At 40.4% G+C, this 19,973-nt stretch overlaps 1 protein-coding gene across 1 annotated transcript in view; it reads right to left on the reverse strand.

Annotated features, from left to right (window-relative positions):
* LOC101916540 (orofacial cleft 1 candidate gene 1 protein homolog) overlaps positions 1 to 19,973 on the reverse strand; it is an 81,848-nt gene that overhangs the window by 53,119 nt on the left and 8,756 nt on the right. The window contains exons 4-6 of the mRNA XM_005239092.1: positions 10,014 to 10,100; positions 6,599 to 6,682; positions 868 to 1,037 (exon numbers count right to left, since the gene is read on the reverse strand). Coding sequence (XP_005239149.1) covers positions 868 to 1,037; positions 6,599 to 6,682; positions 10,014 to 10,100 — 341 coding nt within the window. The remainder of the gene's footprint in view (positions 1 to 867; positions 1,038 to 6,598; positions 6,683 to 10,013; positions 10,101 to 19,973) is intronic.

Below are 19,973 nucleotides of genomic sequence, written 5' to 3' on the forward strand. Positions count from 1 at the left end.
AACACAGCTACATGAGGATTTAGAGGAAAGCAGCAAGGAAGGGCATTGTGTCCCTCACCAACATGCAGAAGGCAATGATGAGGTTTAGTCCTGCAGTGAAAAAATTCTAAAAACTTCCTCTGAAAATAAAAGAAAGCTTAGATCACCATCAGTCACTGGATAACCTATTTTAAGCCCATCAGAGCCAGTGTGCTGTTCTCATGTTGCTAATTAAAAATGATAGATTCATCAATTAATCTCTCTTCCTGTCCCCTAATCTTGGTACGAGATTTTTCAAAGGGACAAATGGTAGTTATGTGCCCACAAGTAACAGTTCAGTCCTGAAAACTTGTGCCTTTGTCAACACAAACCCAACCTTTACACTACGAAACAACAAAAAGAAAACTGTAGGAAGCGTTGCCACCCTGAAAAACACAACAGATTTATAATTCGGGAATAATCTTATCCTCTGTACTATGAATATTGCTACATAAATCCTTCCTGGGCTGCAATCCGAACTTGCTCATTGATAGATGAATAAGCCTCTGTTAAATTTGGCAGAGAGGGATGTCCTAAGCTTAGGCTCTTGATTGAAACTCAATTGCAATACTTACTACAGAGCAGTCAGAGACACTCCACTATTTAGGAAAGAAGCAATGAAGGCAATCTATTTTTATCCACATTGAAATGGAGACAAAGACAAAAGTCCTGCTGTTAGCTTAGCAATGTGCCAGTCACATAAAGCAAGCCAACAAAATGGGTTATCTTTTCCCCTTTCAATATATGTATCACCAGGCAGTGAAATAGAATTGGGGTGTACAAGGTTAACAAGCCAGCATCATGTTATGAAGCAAGCGATAAAATTGTCTTATAGTTCTTAACTCTGACCTGTTCCAGTGAAAAGCTGCCAAGCAGAATTATGTCATCCTGAACATCTCTCTCAAACTGTTCGATATATGAAGGAATCTCTTCATCTTCAAGCTCCCTGTGAAGGTCACATGCCTTACTGGAGCTGACAGGCATCACAGAGTCTGAAAAATCTTCGCTGGCGACAAGGGCTGCTTGAAACAAAAGTGGTAGATTATCTCTTAGCAAGCGCACTGGTTAGTACCTTCTCAGTTCATGTTTGGCCCACCAACATTTTAAAACAACAATTCATGCCGTAAAATGAACAGTAATAAGTAACAGCAGTAGAACAACGGGTGGGTTCCAAGTGTCATTACCAGGAAAACTCTCCTCCAGACCAACATCCGCATACAGGTACAAATTCAGTACATGCAGCTTCTTCCTTAAATTATTTTTCTATGGCATGCTTTGCATTTCCACTGTCACTTCCCCCCCTCCCCCTAAATCTTGAAGGAATTGGGATTTTGATTGACTTTGGCTTTTGCTCCTGAGGAAGAAGAGGAATAACTGCAATTGAAAGGGAGTTTTAGGTGGAGCCACACCAAGCATTTCACCTCCCTCCCACTCACCCCAGAGGACTGGATTCCTCCCTTAGGTGTGTGCACACAGCTCCTGGCTAAGTAAGTGAGTCCAGTTCTGTTCTCACCCACATCATTCCCCTGATTTCACCGTGGTGACATACGCAGAACCAAAAGGTATGTGCTACACACAAATAAAAATAAATCCCATTCATAAAGTTACTTCCCACCTTAAAGAGACGCTGTGTCCTTTTTTTCAGTTTAATTCATCATGCTACATTGAAAAAATGGATCTTCTCATTGGTATCTTCTATGGTACTAATACTAGTTTGGGTCATAAATAAAGACAACTGTTTTTGCTCGTTTCTCCATGTTAGGATCACTAAGAAATGACAGATATCAGGTTGTCCACATCTGACTATCTTTCTTGCCACGTATTTCTGTGTGTAAGTTTTTATAGGTCTCTGTGCCTTTCTCTGCAAGAAATTGCCATATCTAGTTATTTGCTTTTCTCTTTGTCCATCCCAAGACATGAAAGCAGTTAAAAGATTTTTTTCCCCCCCTCACTCCCCTTTGAAGTCTCTCATTCTCTAATGAAGACCAGAAAAGGAAAGATAAAACTAAGGCTATTAACATTTTCAGTTTTGCTCACTACTCATTGTTTAATGACTTTAATTGTTGAGCCTCCCAAGTACTTAAATCACCTCGGTGCCACCAACACACAGGAAGTAGGCTGGGTTTTGGGTTGTTCTTTTTAATTTAATTACAACAGGATACAACCCAAAATCATGTTGGGGGAAGTGTACAGTAGATATAAACAACCCAAACCATTACCTTAGGGTACACAATCTATCCATGTAGCATCTTACAAGCCTAATGAAAAGCGATTTGACCTACAATTATTAACTCCAAAAACAAAACTATATTTACATTTAAATTTACTGTAACGTTAAGGGTTTGGCTAGGAGAGAGAAAATCCAGGAAGTGCTGGAAAAGGAAACGTTGCCAACAGCAAAGATGCAGCATCGCTTGATCCCCTCGATGCTGTGCTGTACACTACGGGCCATATGCTCAGCTGGTATAAATCAGCTGCTTTACTGCTTTCACAGGGGCAGTGCAAGTTTGCATCCTGGGAAGACTGTATATTCCTATCTCACTATCCTCTGGGTGTAGAGAGACAGTTCTTATATATCAAAAAAGGAATAAAAACATTTGGCTCACAAGGACAACCATGCAGGGATTCATCAAAATATCCTTTTTCTTTTTTGTGTTTATTATTTTTTTTATCAAGTGGACTCAGTTTGGGTGGAAGACGCTGGGCTCATTAGCACATGTTTTGTGGAAAAAGAGCAAAAGAAGAGAGAGAATGTTGTCAAAAGCCTTTTTGAGGGAAGTAACTGCTAAAAAACCAGAGATAAATTATGATCCTGATTTGAAAAATATTCAATTAAAAGATACACATGCTCATTTAAGCACAGTTGGAAAAACTCTTCCTTTGCCTGAGCTGGAGGCAGGGGGGAAACAGGGTGGTTTAGCTGGTCTATTCCTTCTATGATAGATTTGCAAAGAAATCCCTGAAACTCAGTCACTATCAGGTTGCTCCTTATCTGAACTTACCCACAGGCTAGAGGCTTGGGCAGCCGCCCCCGAGTAACACTTGACCAAAACAAACCTCCACCTCTTTGCTGTACAGAAGTAGCCGTGGTGTTAAAAATGCTACTACTTTCTGCACACGGAAGGAAGCTGCTGAAAATTTATGAACAAATTCACTGATAGATTGATAAACTAATTAAAAATGGGCTGCTCCAAGTTGCTAGCATCTGCATCGAACTTTTCATTGCCTCGGCTGTACTTAACACCGTGAGCTGTACTTTCCCATGTAGTTTAAATCGCTTCTCCTTAGCACAGGCTGTATTTGCAGATGCTGCGCTGTAATTAAAACAATCTCTCTGGTATTAGCTTGGCTGCTTGTAACTTCATTTACTCCTGCATTTGTCCATCGGATAGCAGTGGTTTATATACTGAGTTGAGAATTTAAAGGGTAGGTTCACAAGCAGACTACAGCTCAGCATGGGTTTGAATGCATAAAGCAGCTATAAACTTCACATGGAAAATGCATTTGGGCTGCCTGGTTCTAGAAGACTCTGTGTATAAATTGTAGCCAGAAGAGTACCTCACCAAAGGTTCCTGCATCAGTTTCAAACAAGCAAAATGTGATGAAACATTGCACTTCCACTTTTTTGGTTGTTGCCAAAGAATAATATAATAGAAAATATTTTTTACGGTATTCACCTAGCATGATTTTACATGAATCACTATCTTACATTGTTCGAGAGGTTTTAACCCTAGGTAAGAAATATACAGTCTATATCTTTCTCTAAAAACCAACCAGGCAATGTTACCTTTTAAGTTGCCTTATAATATGAACTAAGACATACCACAAGGTGACCAACAGGTTACTCAGTGACAAAATGCTTTAAATATACAATTATATAAATTCTGAGCCATGCTCTTTCCTTTCCTTTGGGGATCATCTATTAATTAAGACTGTATGACTACGTGATTTTTCAGCTCAGTGGTCAAATGAAGAAAAGAAGCAGTTCTGTAATACTGGAACCAAATGAATCCTAGTTTTCTATGGATTTTCTGATGTCTGAGAAGGGTCAAACTCCCATATTAGCTTTTCCCTCAGCGGAGAGATTAATAATGCTTGTCTACTCGGCTCAGCTGCCCACTTCCATAAAACTGATAGGGAAATCAGGCCTGCGAGACTTGCTCTGTGTTAAAAAAAAGGTCTGGAAGTGAACAACAGGTTCAAAAATTAGGAAGGAGAAACACAGACAGAAATAAATACAAAACCTGATATATGTACACAGAGGTGGAGACTGTACAAGCCTTGCTTCCTCAGGAGAATCTTGCTTTTTCCTTGATTTTATTCACCCAAACCAAGAAAAATGAAAAATTCAGCTAGGGCCCAAGATTCACCCGCAGGACCAGCTTTGATACCCATTATGGCATTTTTAAGAAACAAAAGCACTGAGGCACTGCTCAAGATACAAGACAGCAGTGGGCTGCAGTGTCTTTCCCACTCGCTGCCTTCATGCCTGCACAGGGGGCTCCAACACGCACCTGCAGCATCGCATTTGCTTGTCCTTGAATCGGTGAGCTGGCAGCTCAGCACCCTTCGTGCGAGACCACCATCCGCAGAGCACACCGTGCCCATTCAGATGGCTTTGGGTGGGTGAGAGATTTGAACATAACACCCCACATAGCCACACAGGAGTAAGACCATTTTGCCTCTCATAGAGGTCTGATAAAACTAGCTGGCAAAAAAGGAATTCTTAACTCAAACATACCTGGTGATTTTAAATCAGAAACATTTGAGGGGATCCTTATTGCTCTCTAAATATGCTGTTTGCTATTATCCTCTGCAAAGCACCTGTTTGTCTTAACAATATTCATTAATGTCATTTGCAACATAACATGAAGTTTTAGGGCCCCTAGCTGAAGGAGAGAGTAACCCCTGATGGGTGGGTGGGAAGGTTTGCCCTTCACTCCCTGGTTCCCTTGTTTAAAAGAGGACAAATACATGTGGTGCAATTCAGCTCGCTCACCTTTAGTCACCCAAAAAACAACAGTCAAGTCTAAGTCAGTTGCCCAAGACCCTCCTGGGGCCAAAGGAAAGACACGAACTGCTTCCAGGGTGCGATTTGTCTAATCGGCTAAGAGGTGTCTGCATGAGGCCAGCTGAACTGCTGCCCAGGGCTGCTTCTCTCTCCCCCTCCCACCACTCTGGGGGACCCCTAGAAGCTAACAGAAAGGGTATGAGTCCCTACCCTGGGGCAGCCTGTGAAATGACGTCAGGACATTTTCCTTAATCATACAGGGTTATTTTGATGATAAAGCTATTGAAGAATATGAGATGTTATAAATATTGGTCGACAGGAACTACAGAAGTACCACAGACGACATCCCATGCCAATCTTTACGGAAACAACATTGACTTCACAGCTAAACACGTTTTTATTTTAATCTACGTTGTTGCAGGATAAAACCAACAACCAACCTGCAGCACTACCATAATCCTTCTCAGCAGTGTAAACATTAACACTCACCAATAGAGAGCTTGCTAATAATTTGTCAAAGGTTTTTGCTTAAACTATCTGCATTAATGAACTGTGATGGTTGTACTCCGGTTTTTTCCCCCTTGCATTTAAAATGCAACAAAATGGGTTTCAAAGATGTTACTGATAGGACCAGTGCCAGTTCAAGGGATTTTGCAACCCTAGGGAAGTAAAAATGTTTGCCCCTTCTACAACAAAGTTGCTCACAAACTAAATAGTCATAAAAAAATTTGCAGCTCCTGGAGCTTCACTGCTGTAGGCAGCCATCTGTTCTGTCTTTCTGACAAGAGTAGGTCCTGTGTCTATCTGAAATATAATGGGAAACCTCATACAGATGCAAAGAACAGAAAATGCTTTTGCACAAAAGACCGCTGCTGAAAAAGGAGAGAGAGATACCCAAAAATACGAGGGCAGCCCTGAGCTGGGGCTTGTTCATACGTCAGTTCTCCTAGGATGGACTAGAGGAGAGCAGCAGACATGCACCTTGTGCAAGGGCTGAGCTAGTAACAGTTTCGTAAATTAACTGGGTGTTAAATAACACCTGTAAAAATAAGTGAAGCCAAAGTAAGGCTGTTGGCTTGAGGTGAAGAAATCTTTTCTACACTTTGTTGTTTTTACTGTAGATGGAACATCAATTCGTATTTTTTAGCAAAGCCACAGAAGACATTTTCTTACTCGCCTGTTAGTGTAAAGCCTTACGTGGATAACCTCAAACACTGTGTGATATGACCCACACATTGACGAATGGCCCACTCATTTATGAGCTTAAATAAAGATTTAGGTTTCTTGCTTTGAGCACACAAGCAATGATATTTCCAGTCTTCTTTCGTAAGGGTGGAATTCAACGTGCAATGAAGCAGTCTAGAGAAAGCATGCCACTTAAGTTACACTTAAAACCACATAAACATGACTCAAAACAAAAACATTTGGGGAAAAAGATCTTACAGGCTCACATTAAAATCAACGTCCCTTTTGCTTCTGAGTTCAAGGGGATGGATTACCCACTCCTCTACCCACATCCAGACTCAAAAGAGTTTTATTTTTCTTTATGCAAATGATTTTGTTATTTACCTTGGAAGTCCAGCATCTTGTTTTCTTCATCTAGAAGCTTCATCAGCTTACCATACAGAATTTGCTCATCAAATTTCACAGGATCTTAAAAACAAACACAGTGAAACATCTATTGTTTATTCCTGTAGTATTTCAAGAAACACTATTTTAAACTATAAAGATATAAAAACACAAAAGTTAAGAAACCATTTGACACTTAAAAAATCATTTTCACATCGCTAGTTTCATAGCAGAGGTGACTGTCATTTTCTTCTGAGTTATGACAGATGGTTTAAAATAAAAATACTATATAATCACATAATTTTAAATGGTGAGCAATATTATATCTTGATCTGGACTGAAACTGGTTTACTAATTTTGCTAATAGACTACTTGAAACCATTATTTATTTTCAAATTGCCAGATTAATTCTATTTGACTCAATACTCAAAGTACCTAATTTCTTTTCTAATGTGATTTTTAATCTTTATCAGAAATTTTACCTTGATGTTCATAATACTAGCAAGTTATCTAGTATGAGTAGTCATTACAGCACACTATAAATTTAGATTTTGGGGCAGTCATTCAAATTCCCAGTAACATCTGCAGATTTTAAAAAGGAGCAAGGGGGACACACATCTTTTTCCATGACACCAAAAAAAAAAACAACCCACAAAAAAACACTCCAAGTGTCTATATTCAAGGGAGAAATAACCAGTTGAGACTGTCACCTCTCCCAGTCTCCAAGACTCTGGCTTCTCTAAGTTGTCAGCAAAGACAGGTAGGCAGAAGGCCAAAGAGGTGCATACAAGGTACACCAAGTACAGATACAGGTAACATTGGGTGGCTCTTGTTAAGTGCCCAATAGAATCCCAAAGAATTTTTATTTTTTTTTTTATCATGAAATTTCAGGACCAAGTTTTTCAGTTACACTGAGCATTCAAACAGGGAGGCTTCTGCAAACCTCTTCTGCAAGTGCAGAATCTTTTCTATTTCTTTTAGCATGTAACACTGAAATGTTCCCTTGGCGAGGGGGGAAAGTAAATCCATAGTGGGGTGTTGTTTGTTCTCAGGGCATTATCAACTCAGACAAATTTCCAGAACAAATTTAATTTATCAAATCCAGGAAAGATAATTGCCAATATCTTCATTTTCACAGAATAATCCATTAAAGAATCCCATATGATGAGCACATTAAAATGATATTTAACTTCGCATAATAGAGTTAGTGGCTGAAGATTTGCTTTTCGCCAGCTACTCTCTTTGGGCATTGGGCCTGACTTGCTTAAGTTGTAAGAAGAGTGTAACTTTAAAATGTGCTGTGCTTTATTCAACCTGTTCTGGTTTTGTCTCTTGTTAGTGACAAGCTGCTAGCTAGAAAGAGGAGGTAAACAAATATGGTTTCCAACCAAGGGTTGCCCGTGTAGGACCAGACTTCACTTCTGACTGTCCTTCTAACTCCATCTGCTACATACAAATGCAGATCCACTTATTTAACCCTTCTGCAAGGAAAACTAAACCAGACAATGAGCCTGGTTTGTGAGTCTCACCAAAACAGACTGGTCAAGGTAGGAAGGGACCTCTGGAGGTCATCTGGTCCAGTCCCCCTTGCTCAAACAGAGCCACCTAGAGCCAAGTTGCCCAGGACCATGTCCAGACAGCTTTTGAACATCTCCAAGGCGAAAGACTTTCTCTTGGCAGAGGTGTGGGTAAATACAGCATTACAACTGCTCTGCAAGTATCAACACAACCAACCTGAGGCCCAAAATGCTGCTAACAGACCTTTAATAAACAAATATGCCCCCAACCTGTGAGTGGCTTTTTTGCTGGGAAGAAAAAGGATGAGCACCAAAGGACAGTTGTTCATATATGGATCTCGGGTCTAGTCTGACATCCATGTGCCTAAAACCACCTCTCCACTCACACCCCCAGAACTGGATAGACTTTCTCAGAGGTTTCATCTGTTCCAAAAGTATAAAAAAAAAAAAAAAAAAGTCCACACCTAAAACCAAACAAACCAAAAACCCAAGCAATCAAAAACACAAAACACCAAACCAAAAAACACAATGAACATTTAAGGTTAAGTGTGTGTCACTCAGCATCTTCACCACAGTCAAGAGAACATGTATCCCTTATATCACCACTTTATCTGTACATGTTTTTAGGCATACAGTTACAGGAGTCTAATCCACTTTTCATTCTCTGGTTATGAAGTGGATCGTGACTCATGAAGCTTATTCATAAGATGAACCAAGGCAGTACCAAGAAAAAAATAATCTTTCGTTTAAGAACTCCAAGCCAGAAGTTGACTTCCAAGGTATTACTTTGCTGCACTGTACAATGAACGGGGAAATTAAAGGAGTTAGATGTAATTCACCCTTGATAAACATTAATTATTTTTTTTTACCAGTGCACAGAAATTAGTTACTGACATGTAGTCCGAGTTAGTCTGCTTTTCTCAGTCACACAAGTTTTTGCCTCAAAAGTTTAAGCCTCCATATCTACTCAAAGTTTCTCATTAATTTCAGAAATAGCCTACTTTGAGACCCTTTATAGCAGGTAATTTTTCTTGGATTTGGCTACACCTGCATGCTTAGACACTCTGCAGTACAAATGAGCACAAGGTTTAAAAAAGCAAAGGGCTAGGAAGGGAACAAGAACTGGGTCTTGCGTGCTGTTGGGTTGTTAGTGCTTCACAACAGGAGCTGGGCCAAAGCACTCAGCACATAGCTAAGCACTTTATTACCATGATGATGTTCTTACTTAAGTCCATGCAAATTCAGGCAGGCCTATTCCCACCCTTTTTTATCTAAAAGCCATGACAGCAAAGGAGAATTTCCTGCACTAGACAATACCTCCTGGTTAATCTCTCTCATACCCATGCATAACTTTTGTTCTACCGGCTTTGCAGTCACACCCTCCCATTCCTCACCATCGCCCACAGACAGCAAAGCTAAACATCTGGGTTAAACTGGCAAAAAGAAACCAGAAAAGCCTTCTTGTGTGCTGGGAACTTTTACAGACTCTGAGGTTTCCTTCTGTTAGGTGAAGACACGCTCAGCTCAGTAATGAAACTGCTCTCCTAGAAGGAATTTGAGAGCAGGGTTGCAAAAAAGCTACAGCTTAGTACTCAGTTCTGGGCTAACTTCATTAATTAAAGAGAACATGGCATAGACAATGTCCTTGGAGTGTGCTTCATGTTGTTACTATAGCAGAACGAACACACCACAGGCTCGCTTTTACCCATCCTTTAACTCACTGTCCTTGATCAAAGCCTATGTATACTGCCTATCGTGTTCAGAGCGGTTAAGGCATATAATTTAAATTGTAAACCTCAATATTTAAATAGAACTGCATATGTGATCTTTGTCACCTCATTTTCATGAATGGAAAAGAATATTCTGACACCAAAATTACATACTTAATTCTGCCTCACCTTCTTCACTGACCTCCATCCCACACTGCCTTGGGTTTATTTCCTCATCCATCAACGGGTCAAAGTAATTTCTGCTGTATTCATTTCCTGTGGAAAGCACATGAAGTAAGGGTCAGCGATTATTAGAAGCACATGAACCAAAATGTTAATTTTGAAATCGACACCAGCAAGCAAAGGGGCATTTTTTGCTACTTTATAAGCTTAATTTTTTTAACAAGTCCTCTAAGCCTACTAGTACTGCAATTATCATCTTGTGAAAGGTCAGAAAAGGTAATTCTGGAAACAAGTGCACTTTATGTTACTTTTGCTCAGGAACTAATGAGAAAAATTCTCAAATTTAGATGATGGAAAGATAAAAAAAATTTAAAAAATCCAGCATCCCCAACATACACCAAATTATTCTTGAAACACGTCGTACAAGTGAATTACCCATGCTGCAGAGGAATTTGTGTTTCACAGCTGACCTCTCCAATTTCAACAGTTTTAAATTTCACCACTGAGGTTTCAACGTCTGGTGCATCTTTAATACTGTATTCAACCAGAAAAGTGTTTAATTACAGAGGAGATACTAGAATACTGCCTCATTAATCTGAACAGCAATTATTTTCAGTTGGGCTAGGTAACTAATCCAAGATTTTGATGGGATAAAACTACTCACTTTAGCACTTTCCATTTCAACAGCTAGCTTTATCTGCTCTTTAGAAACTAATCAAGTTCACCAAAAAAAAGTCATTTGTTAGACTTATCGAGCACTGATCAAGCTGCCTAGAGGAACTCCTAGTAAAAGCCAGAAGATTCTTCTCTACACAAGAGGAGGTGGCCTTTTTCCTCAAAATGTCCTTCCTTCAGCAAAAGTGCTACACTTTATTAAAACCATCCTCACATTCACTGGGTTTGCCAGCAGAGTAAATAATTACTAAACAGAGAAAAAGTAAAATAATTAAATCTATAACAAACTTTAAAATTGCTTGAATACACATAGATCTATATCCTGGAAAATACATAAGAGCTAAATATACGAGGGGGTTAATTTATCCAGGATACACTATAGCAGTCTACAGTGTATTTGTTTTAGGATCAAAAATAATCCAAGCAGCAGCTCCTTTTCAGAGACTAAATGAAACTTTGATATGAAACTAGGTTTAATTTATATTTCTGGACTGGCACATTTTGACTGTCAGTCTCTGTTCCTTCAATGTAGTAAGTACAAGAACTGAAAATTTGCTTTACCTTGAGGTCTCAATAAAGAAAAAATAAATGAGTTTCATTTTTGTTACTTTATCTGTCAACAACTACTAGGCTGGTATGAATCTTGGCAGTATGTAATCAAAGTCTTATGTACTGCAATAACAGAGCCATTCTACCTTATTCACTGTAATTGTTTTTCTCTAGCACAAAGCACCGTGATGTTATATGAACACCCCTTCACATGTAGGTAAAATAATTCACCCATGTGCTAAAAAAGAAAATGATGATGCATTTCTTTATTCAATTACTTCATAGCTGTAAATGTAAATTGCTGGAAAGTATGTTGCAACTGTACAAGCAATAGTCAGCTGGCGTATAGGCTTTTTGCAGTCTTAATATCACAACAGCTTTTATTGAATGTTAACACCCCGTGTTCTTTATCCTGTGGGTCTGGTGTGAAACTCTGAGGACAACTGGAAAACTCTTCTGGACAGAATAATTGGCATTTAGGAGGAAGTGTCATGTTATATTTGAGTCTGAGAGGCATGGAAACCATTATTCAAAAAAGAGATGTATTGACAAATACCATTAAACAGCTTGCTCTTTTGTCCTCTCCAAAAAAAGAAAAACCTCAACCCTTCTTTGAGGAGTAAGAGACAATTTGTCCAGGGTTTTGGCTCTGTTAGAACCACCCACAACTAGAGCCAGAAGGTTATGCAGAAGTAAAAAGAAGAACCACGTTTGATTTCTCCTGAGCAAGGCACACACTTTAAAACCTGTGTAGTTAGAACGAGTGGTAAATGCCAGAACCACCTCCTTACGGTGATTTTGTAGACAACAAGCCATTTCAAACTACAGGACTCCACAGAAGACTTTCAGTGAGGCCTTCTGACGACTCAAAATCACTGCAAACCTCAGATCACTGCTCGAGGGGTGGCTGGGTGTGGGGAGGATTTGGGGTCTTTTCCCCCCCCCTCAGCTCAACACACACCTTGAGAACTGGTGTGACCAGGAGGGTCTGGGCCAGTCCTCAGATTTACTGGGGGCAGGGGGAGTTGTTTTAGCTTGAAAATACAAAATTATCAATTTTAGTCAACATAACATACTGCCCAAGGCATTTTGCTAATAACATTTTGTGAGCATGTGAATGGATTACTAATCATTTCGCATTTGCTTTTGGAAATATTTGAAAGTGTATAACATGTAAATTAACAGTCCACTAAGGAATTCACATTGCTCTGCTTCGTGGTATAAACACAGTAAATGTTAATACAGAGCTTGCTTGCAGGTATTTTGAACAGCAGTGTATAGCTTGGTGCTTTCAGTCAGCAAGTTACTTTGAATACCTGCTCCTACAAAGACTTGGCCAACTTTAGAAACTTAGGTCTTTGCTTTGATCCAGAGGTTTGATCAAACCCATTAACTCAATTTGAAACCCCATTCAAACCTCAAAATTGCATTACTTCATGTGGAAGACAGAATGGATAATTCAGGAAATCAGAATTGAAGTGCAAAACCACAGATTATCTAAAAAGTCAAACAAAAATGGAAAGAAGGGTGTTGGCACAACAGTGACCAGGTGGGAATTTATACAGTTTAATTAAAGCAAGAGAAGTTGCTAATAAAATTAGCATAATCCTTGGATGCAGCCCATGGGACTGCACACGTATTACTAGGACCAGACGAAACTCTAAGATGGCTTTTAAATTGTCTGTAGTCAATTATACGGTCTATGTCCTGAGAATACCACAGAAATGGCACGAACAAGCTGCATTTCTACATCTTCTGCTCCACAAAGAGATCAGGTAGCCCATATCAATATCACCTCAAGGGCAGAGCCTGGAATTTGGATAACAGGCAATTTTATTACATTCATATTGTACTACTGATCTAGTTTTTTAGTTAATGAAAGAACAGACAAAACTCTGTTGGATTTAAGTGCCTCCTAAACAGCGTAAAAGTGAAGGAATTATTAATAACCAGGTGACTGATTACTTAGAATTTGAATAAGCATCTACTGATGCTTGTTTTCAGAGTGATGCTGGGTCTTGGGGATAAAAGCAAAAATTTTGGCATGAGCCAGTTTTCATTAGAAGACAGAATTACAGATCATGGCCAAGGAAACTGGACTTACTAAGTAACAGCTCTCCATTTTCAGGCAGTGGGGTCAACACATGTCTCTACCAATGACTTGGTAGACGTTACTGGGCAAATCATAAAAGCCTTTTGCATAAGATAGAATAAGACAGAGGCATCTTGGAAAGATGAAATTCCAGTCTGAGACGGCATTTTGACCCAAAGTGCTTTTGAAACATAGTGGGGAATGGAAAAGAGTAGTCCTCCTTTCCACACAGCTGTCTCAAAGCATCGATATCAGCAGCAATTCCTGTTAGTAAACATCATGGTAAATATTCACTGTCTCCATTCGACAGAATTGAACTTATTTCCCTAGGGATACTTTTCATTTTACTTTGCAGATACAGCCCCGTGGGCAGCCCGAACATAAGGTTCCATGCTAGCGTATTTCCCAGTTTCTTTATGAGAAAAGAGTACGGAACGGAACGAGCCAAAGCAGCAGCCTGGGGTCAGACCTGAATCCCCTCTAAGAGAGGTGCCCACCTCCACTGGGCCAGCAAGGACTAAGACTTGAGATCAGGAGGAAGGGGAGAGAAGGATCCCGCTTACTGTACTTCCAACGGCTTCACTGCTTCACCCTTCCTCGAGGCGTGGCAGGTCTTGGAACCAGCCCTTTTGCTCTGTATCATTCAGCACCTACATCGACAGAGCTTGGGACCCACAAGTTGCTTTTTTGTGGATACAGGTCTTTGCTTCTAATCTGCACCTTGTAAAAAAAAAAATCTATAAAGAATTATAAAGAAAATAATTCTAAATGTTTAAAGCATAAGAGTGGAGAAAGAAGCTATCCTCTTAAAAAAAAATCTCACGGAACGCAGAAATGAGGAAAAAGAAAAATCATCGCTAAAACTGCATGAACAGTGATAACCCTTGGGCAGTCAAAGACTGACGGGACTCCCAGTGAATATATAGGTGCTTAACTGATTGAAATAATGATTTAAAACCAGAAAACACATCAAGAAAGTTTGAAACTTTTACAAGGAAACATTTTGAGGTTTTATTCCAGAATTCTGTGTAGCTAGGATTTACTCACATCTAAATGTCATGAAGATGTTAAAAATAAAATTTCAGTTTTGAAGAACATAGTGAACTGATATGTAATCCATAAAACAACGTTAGCTCTCCCTTCTCATTTTGGCAAGAAAAGAAAATAGAGAATTATTATAAATTAACTGGAAGTTATACTTTTAGTTTGGATTTTTAATTATCATTACTGAACCATGATCTTTGTTACATTTACCTTAGCTCATAAGCGTTACAAATACCTTTAATTAAATTTATATAGGTTGATCTAGGTTACATATAGAAGCTGAAAGAAACCTTAAGACACATCATTACTATTTTAGATTTACATCTAACATTACCATCTATGTCATAAATATAAATAAATATTAACTTTATTATTTTAGACACAGATCTAAAAGAAGATTTCCTGGGAAGCACAGAGTTATTCCAGATTATCACTAAATAGAGAGGGGAGAGTGTTTTACATAGAGCTTCACGATTTCATGAGGACCAAGCAGAATTCAATGAAAAATTGCATGTAAATGGCATCCCCAACCTGAGGAGCATGAAGCAAGTGGCTGGACAGTAGGTTATATCTGAAAACACAGCTTGGTTAAATACTACCATCATCGTGCGAGTTCTCCGTTTTTAAAAAGTTTTAAAGGTATCGTATGTCACTTTCCTTATCCTCAGCAGAGACCATAGGTAACGGGTAAACCACATAACTGTGCCTTATTATGTTTATGTTGTAAGCCTTGAATAAACTCGCTTGTCAGCTTTGACAGGACGCTGGCAAAGGGGCCGTTCGTGACCTTGAGCAGCGCCGACCATGCTGCGCCTTCACCCATGCTTGGGAAACGCCACACTGCATCACGGCACCCACTTTTCTGTCCCCCCACTACTACAGTCCTGGAAGACTTACCACATTTGCTGCTTTTGCTGCTGTTAAAGCAAAGGTATAGGGTAGGATTTTTTTTTTTTTTTTCCTGCAGGCAACAGAGGGCACTGTGCCAAGGGACGCCAGTGAGAGACCTGCTGCTTTTCCTGGAAAAACGCTGGTGGTTGAAGGCGTGAGAAAAAGATTTACTGATGATGATGGAGTTCATTTAGGAACAGTATTAGATAATGTGACATATGTCAATAGGGAAAATGGATTCTGAGTGCTCCCAGGCTGGCAGGCTCGGCTGCTCCCACACTATTCCAGCGAGGGAACTTGCCAAATTCTGAGAGTCCACAGCACTATTATGAAGTAAACAATTTGCAAGTGTAATAAATTAGCCTTAAAAATACATATTCAGTCACCTTCTGAAAAAGTATTTCCCAATTATAAAATGCATCTATTCTTCACAATTCTTCTCCCCCTACCTTTCACAAATTCAATTTTAGCACATCACTTAGATGAGTGGTGCAGTATCCCTGTTGTTGAAATTGCATGCAATGGATCACGTTTTGCACACTACATTACACCTTGTCCCGTTCTGCTGATTTCAATTGGATTACACATTGTGTAATTCAACGCAAAATTACTTCCAATGACAACCCTTTTATTCCTATGCATACATGGTGATCCATCATGCCCTGCATACCGGGTTTGGCATTTCCATTTCAAGTCCCTGTTGGAATCAGAAAGCATGGAACCACATACACAGAACTTGAATTATTAGATATAAACTTTGCTGTTGTTTAAGAAAAAGAGGGTACAGTTTTGATTCATATTTCTGGTCTCATCCTTTATGCAAATAATTTTTTCCAACACAGCCAGTGTCACAAGCTCTCATTTCCTTCACATGCAGCACAAATGTGAGTTTCCAGCAGATGCCTGTTTTTTCATCTATGTTTATTGTCTCTCCAGTGGGTACCTACCACCTCTCTGGAATTAAATTAGACCCTGCTCAAAAAGCTTCAGCCTCCAGTTCCCTGTAAACAGACTAAACTCAACGCATTTGCTTATGTTTTTATCAAGTTGATATCCCACACAGCTCCTTCACCCTTTTCTGTCTGTGTATACCCCGATCAAGGTCCTCGCCCAGTTACACTCCTGAGCAAGAAAGGACTTACAATAACATCCCTACCACATCTGAACTACCTTCAGCACTAACTGTTCCTTAGCAAAAGCTTCTCTCTACTTTAGCTTTCGATAAGGAGCAGAACTGTTCTATTTTATAGCGAGATTTTTCCCATAGGACACACACAGCACTGTATTAGATACCTTCAACCTAGGTCTGCAGCTAGGAGTTGGTGCAGCAGAGCACCATGCAGAGACACTGATTTGCTCCCAGAAGCAGTACAGACATGTTAAAGCCATGCTGTACCTGGGATAATTAGAAGAACGGTTTCTGGTCTTCGATTGAAAAAGCTTTTTTTCCCTCCTTTTTCTTTTTTTTTCTTCCTCCCCCTCCCCAGTGTTGTTAATCTCTGTGGGCAGATTTATTGGAGCATGATATGAGATGTTAACAGCGCCTGTTGCAGATAAAATGATAGAATTAATTAGAGCTTTTGATTTTAGGAGATAATCTAGTTCTGAAAAAAGATTTATATATTGGGGATGATAGAGGGGGAAAATGAATGCTTTGTGTCATCTGGAGACAATTTTAACTTGAATCATCAACATTTAGGGTCAGATTGCCTCTAGCCTTTGTACAAGCGAGCAGGACACAGGAGAACACAATTAGCCTTTCTTTCATCTTCCATCAAAAGCCACGGAGCATCACAGTCTCCGAAGGTGCTTATGCAATCACCAGGTGCAAGGCAGACCATGTAGTGGGAGGATGCCCAAAAAGCCCCGTACCTGTATTCTGCGGCTTGCATGCGTGGTTGGCACCCCAGAAAGATCAGTCTAATTTGTTCTGACATATATTCCCTCTATATGGTTGGGCTGGAAGTTTTACCTATCTTGTAGAAATGTGCACAGTGCCATTGCACAAGGCTCTTCTCAGGAGTAGCTGGACCAAACCTGTGTAACACTGTGGCTGTGGTGAGCACAGCAGCTGAGGACAAAAATGTATCAGATGCTAAAAATAGAAACTTTTGCTTTACAGGCCTGTGATAAAATGTTAAATACAGTAGTCCTGAGTTAAGGGGTTGCTTATGACGTACCTCACCCATGAAGTTGAGCAGCTGCCCTCCTATTCTGCCGTCAGCCAAAGATGGCATATTCCGGAGGTTTGGTGCTTCCATCACAACAGTTTGTTGGAAGCCCTTTGCTGGGCAGAGACTTTCCCAAGCCAGCCTGAACATTAGGGCACTCTACAAAGTGTTTTGGGTTTAAACGCCTCTGGAGAAAAGAGAAAAACCAATACCAGCTCACCTTGAGATCAAGTACCTGGCAACTGAGGAACAGGAGGACGTAGCTTCCTGACATTCCAGGTTTGGGTGACCTAACCCCAAATATTTTTCCCAAGGAAATTTGCCTATTAGACCTGCCACATTGGGACGGCCAACATGAAAATTTCTGGCAAATTCAATATTTGCTGAGGGATAGAAAGGCAGAAGAATTGGTTGAATTTAGTCGTGAGGAAAGCCTAAGTACTTTCAGAAACAAATAAATTGCACAGTTTGGCAAAGATAAGGCTGCTGCTAGACAACCTTAATTTCACAAGCAATATATGAAAGAAATGAAGGTGATAGGAGCAATCAGCAAAGAGTCAGCATAGAATCAAGAAGAGGAAATAGGGTAGAAGCCAATGCAACCAATTAGCTGGCTGAAAATCAGGAGATTAATCTGTGTAAATAGTCAGCCAGTTCCCCTGGGTCACTATAACATTTAACAGCAGTACCATGTCTTCACCATATAGGAGTGATGATGGAAAGCATACAGCAGAATGAGTTACTCAGTGGCTTATTCCTGAACAACAGTCTACTGATGATGATAAAAATTGGAATTTTGTCCATCATGGGAAATAGGACAGTGCGAGACATGGAGCAGCCTAACAAACAGAGCAATGGATTAGGGACAAGAGGTTTTATTTCGATTTCCATCACAGGCCTGCAGGGTGACTGCAGATATGGCCTCATGCCCTGCCCCAATTTCCTCACCAGCAAAGGATGTGGGAGCCTTGCACTTTGAGTCACGAGAAGAGTCCCCACCAATCTGGTTTGAAAAGCGAAAAAGTCTTGGAAAAAACCACTGGAAAGATTTGATCAGTTTCTTGAAAACAAGAATCAGTTCACAACCTCCCCTTTTCAGGAGATATTCTGTTATCAGAGGAGAGGGGATTGGAAAAGTCAATACAGCACAACCATACCTGTGAATGAAGCTGGGGGGAAAATGCAGGCACGTTGCAATATCACATACCTCTGCACTGGCTATTTAATTTATACACCTCCAAGCGACGTGTGTTCTGCAGAGCAGCCTCCTGTGCAGACATATCCAAATTCTAGGAATGGGGTTTAAGGCTATCTTGAACATGCAACTGACTGTTCACACTCCTTTCTGGTATCCTTAGCACGGAGGTGTGTGAGAAGGCATCTCAAAAAGTAGGTGGAGGTTTTTCCTAGAGAACGCTTCCCTCCAGCAATTGCTGACAGAGGAACAGGCTGCGACACTGTTGCAAGATGGAGGAAATGATAGCAACCCCTGTAGCTATTATTTGCTGCCATTAACAACACGGGCGATGGGTGGAAAGATAATGGAAAGGCAATACCATCCCTGTGCCCTGCCTTCAAGTGCATAGCCTGAAAATCCAGCTTGATGTTTATATAGTGTTTTCAACCTGTAATCTGCTAAATACAGCGATTAAATAATTGTGCTTAAGGTTATAACTGGTTTTAAATTGTACAGTTTAACACTGAGCATTAGAATTGATAAATGCCATTCCCCGTTGAGTAAGTAATCGAACCTAAGCCTGGGGGCTGAAAGCTGGAGGAGCACCCCATGACTGTGGAGGGGAGGAAACCCCAAAAGGAGGAGTATTTTGTTGGCAGCTGAGGAAGAAAAGGGGAGGAAAATGAAAGGGAGCAGTGAAGGGGCCTAAAACACTTGTTTTACACAGGTTGTGCTTGTTGTACTCGGCAGGCATCTCCCTCCAGGTAAGGACGCCTGTTGTGACGTGACGAAAGGATTGCCTTTTTACTGGCATAGCCAAGCCAGGGGCAGCAAGCTGTGCCAGCGTGTGTGGGCACCCCCTTCTAAAGAAACAGCTTCCAGCTTGGCCTTCAAGTCTTGCCTCCCGGGAGATGTGAGACTTCTCTGCAAAAAATCTCTCTGGTGAACCACCCAGTGGCTCCTGAGAGCTGAGGGGAGGGAGAGGAAGCTGTGAAAGAGTTTCTCCTATGCTAGAAGCTGGTGGTAGTTTTCAACACCACGTATGGTTTTGCTATGAACTGAAGCAACAGCAGCTACCAGCATGGAGCAAAGCAAAGGAAAGAAGACTCAAGGAACCAATCCCTTTGGCTCTGGCAGTCTCAAACCAAAAGAGATGGCCACATGAAGGGGTACGCTACCTGTAAGACCTCGTCTTCACCAAGGACTGTGACATGACCATTTATATGTTACTACACTCATGTGACGCTGCTTACCTATGCACTTGGCTTTTCCCTTTCCCTCTAATGAAGTATTGTTACACTTGGGAATGGGGAAAATTAGCTCACGAGGTGCCAGAAGGTTTAGTTCAATTTTTTTCCCAGGTTTCA

The sequence above is a fragment of the Falco peregrinus genome, chromosome 3 (genome assembly GCF_023634155.1).
Source record: "Falco peregrinus isolate bFalPer1 chromosome 3, bFalPer1.pri, whole genome shotgun sequence".
NCBI lineage: Eukaryota > Metazoa > Chordata > Aves > Falconiformes > Falconidae > Falco > Falco peregrinus.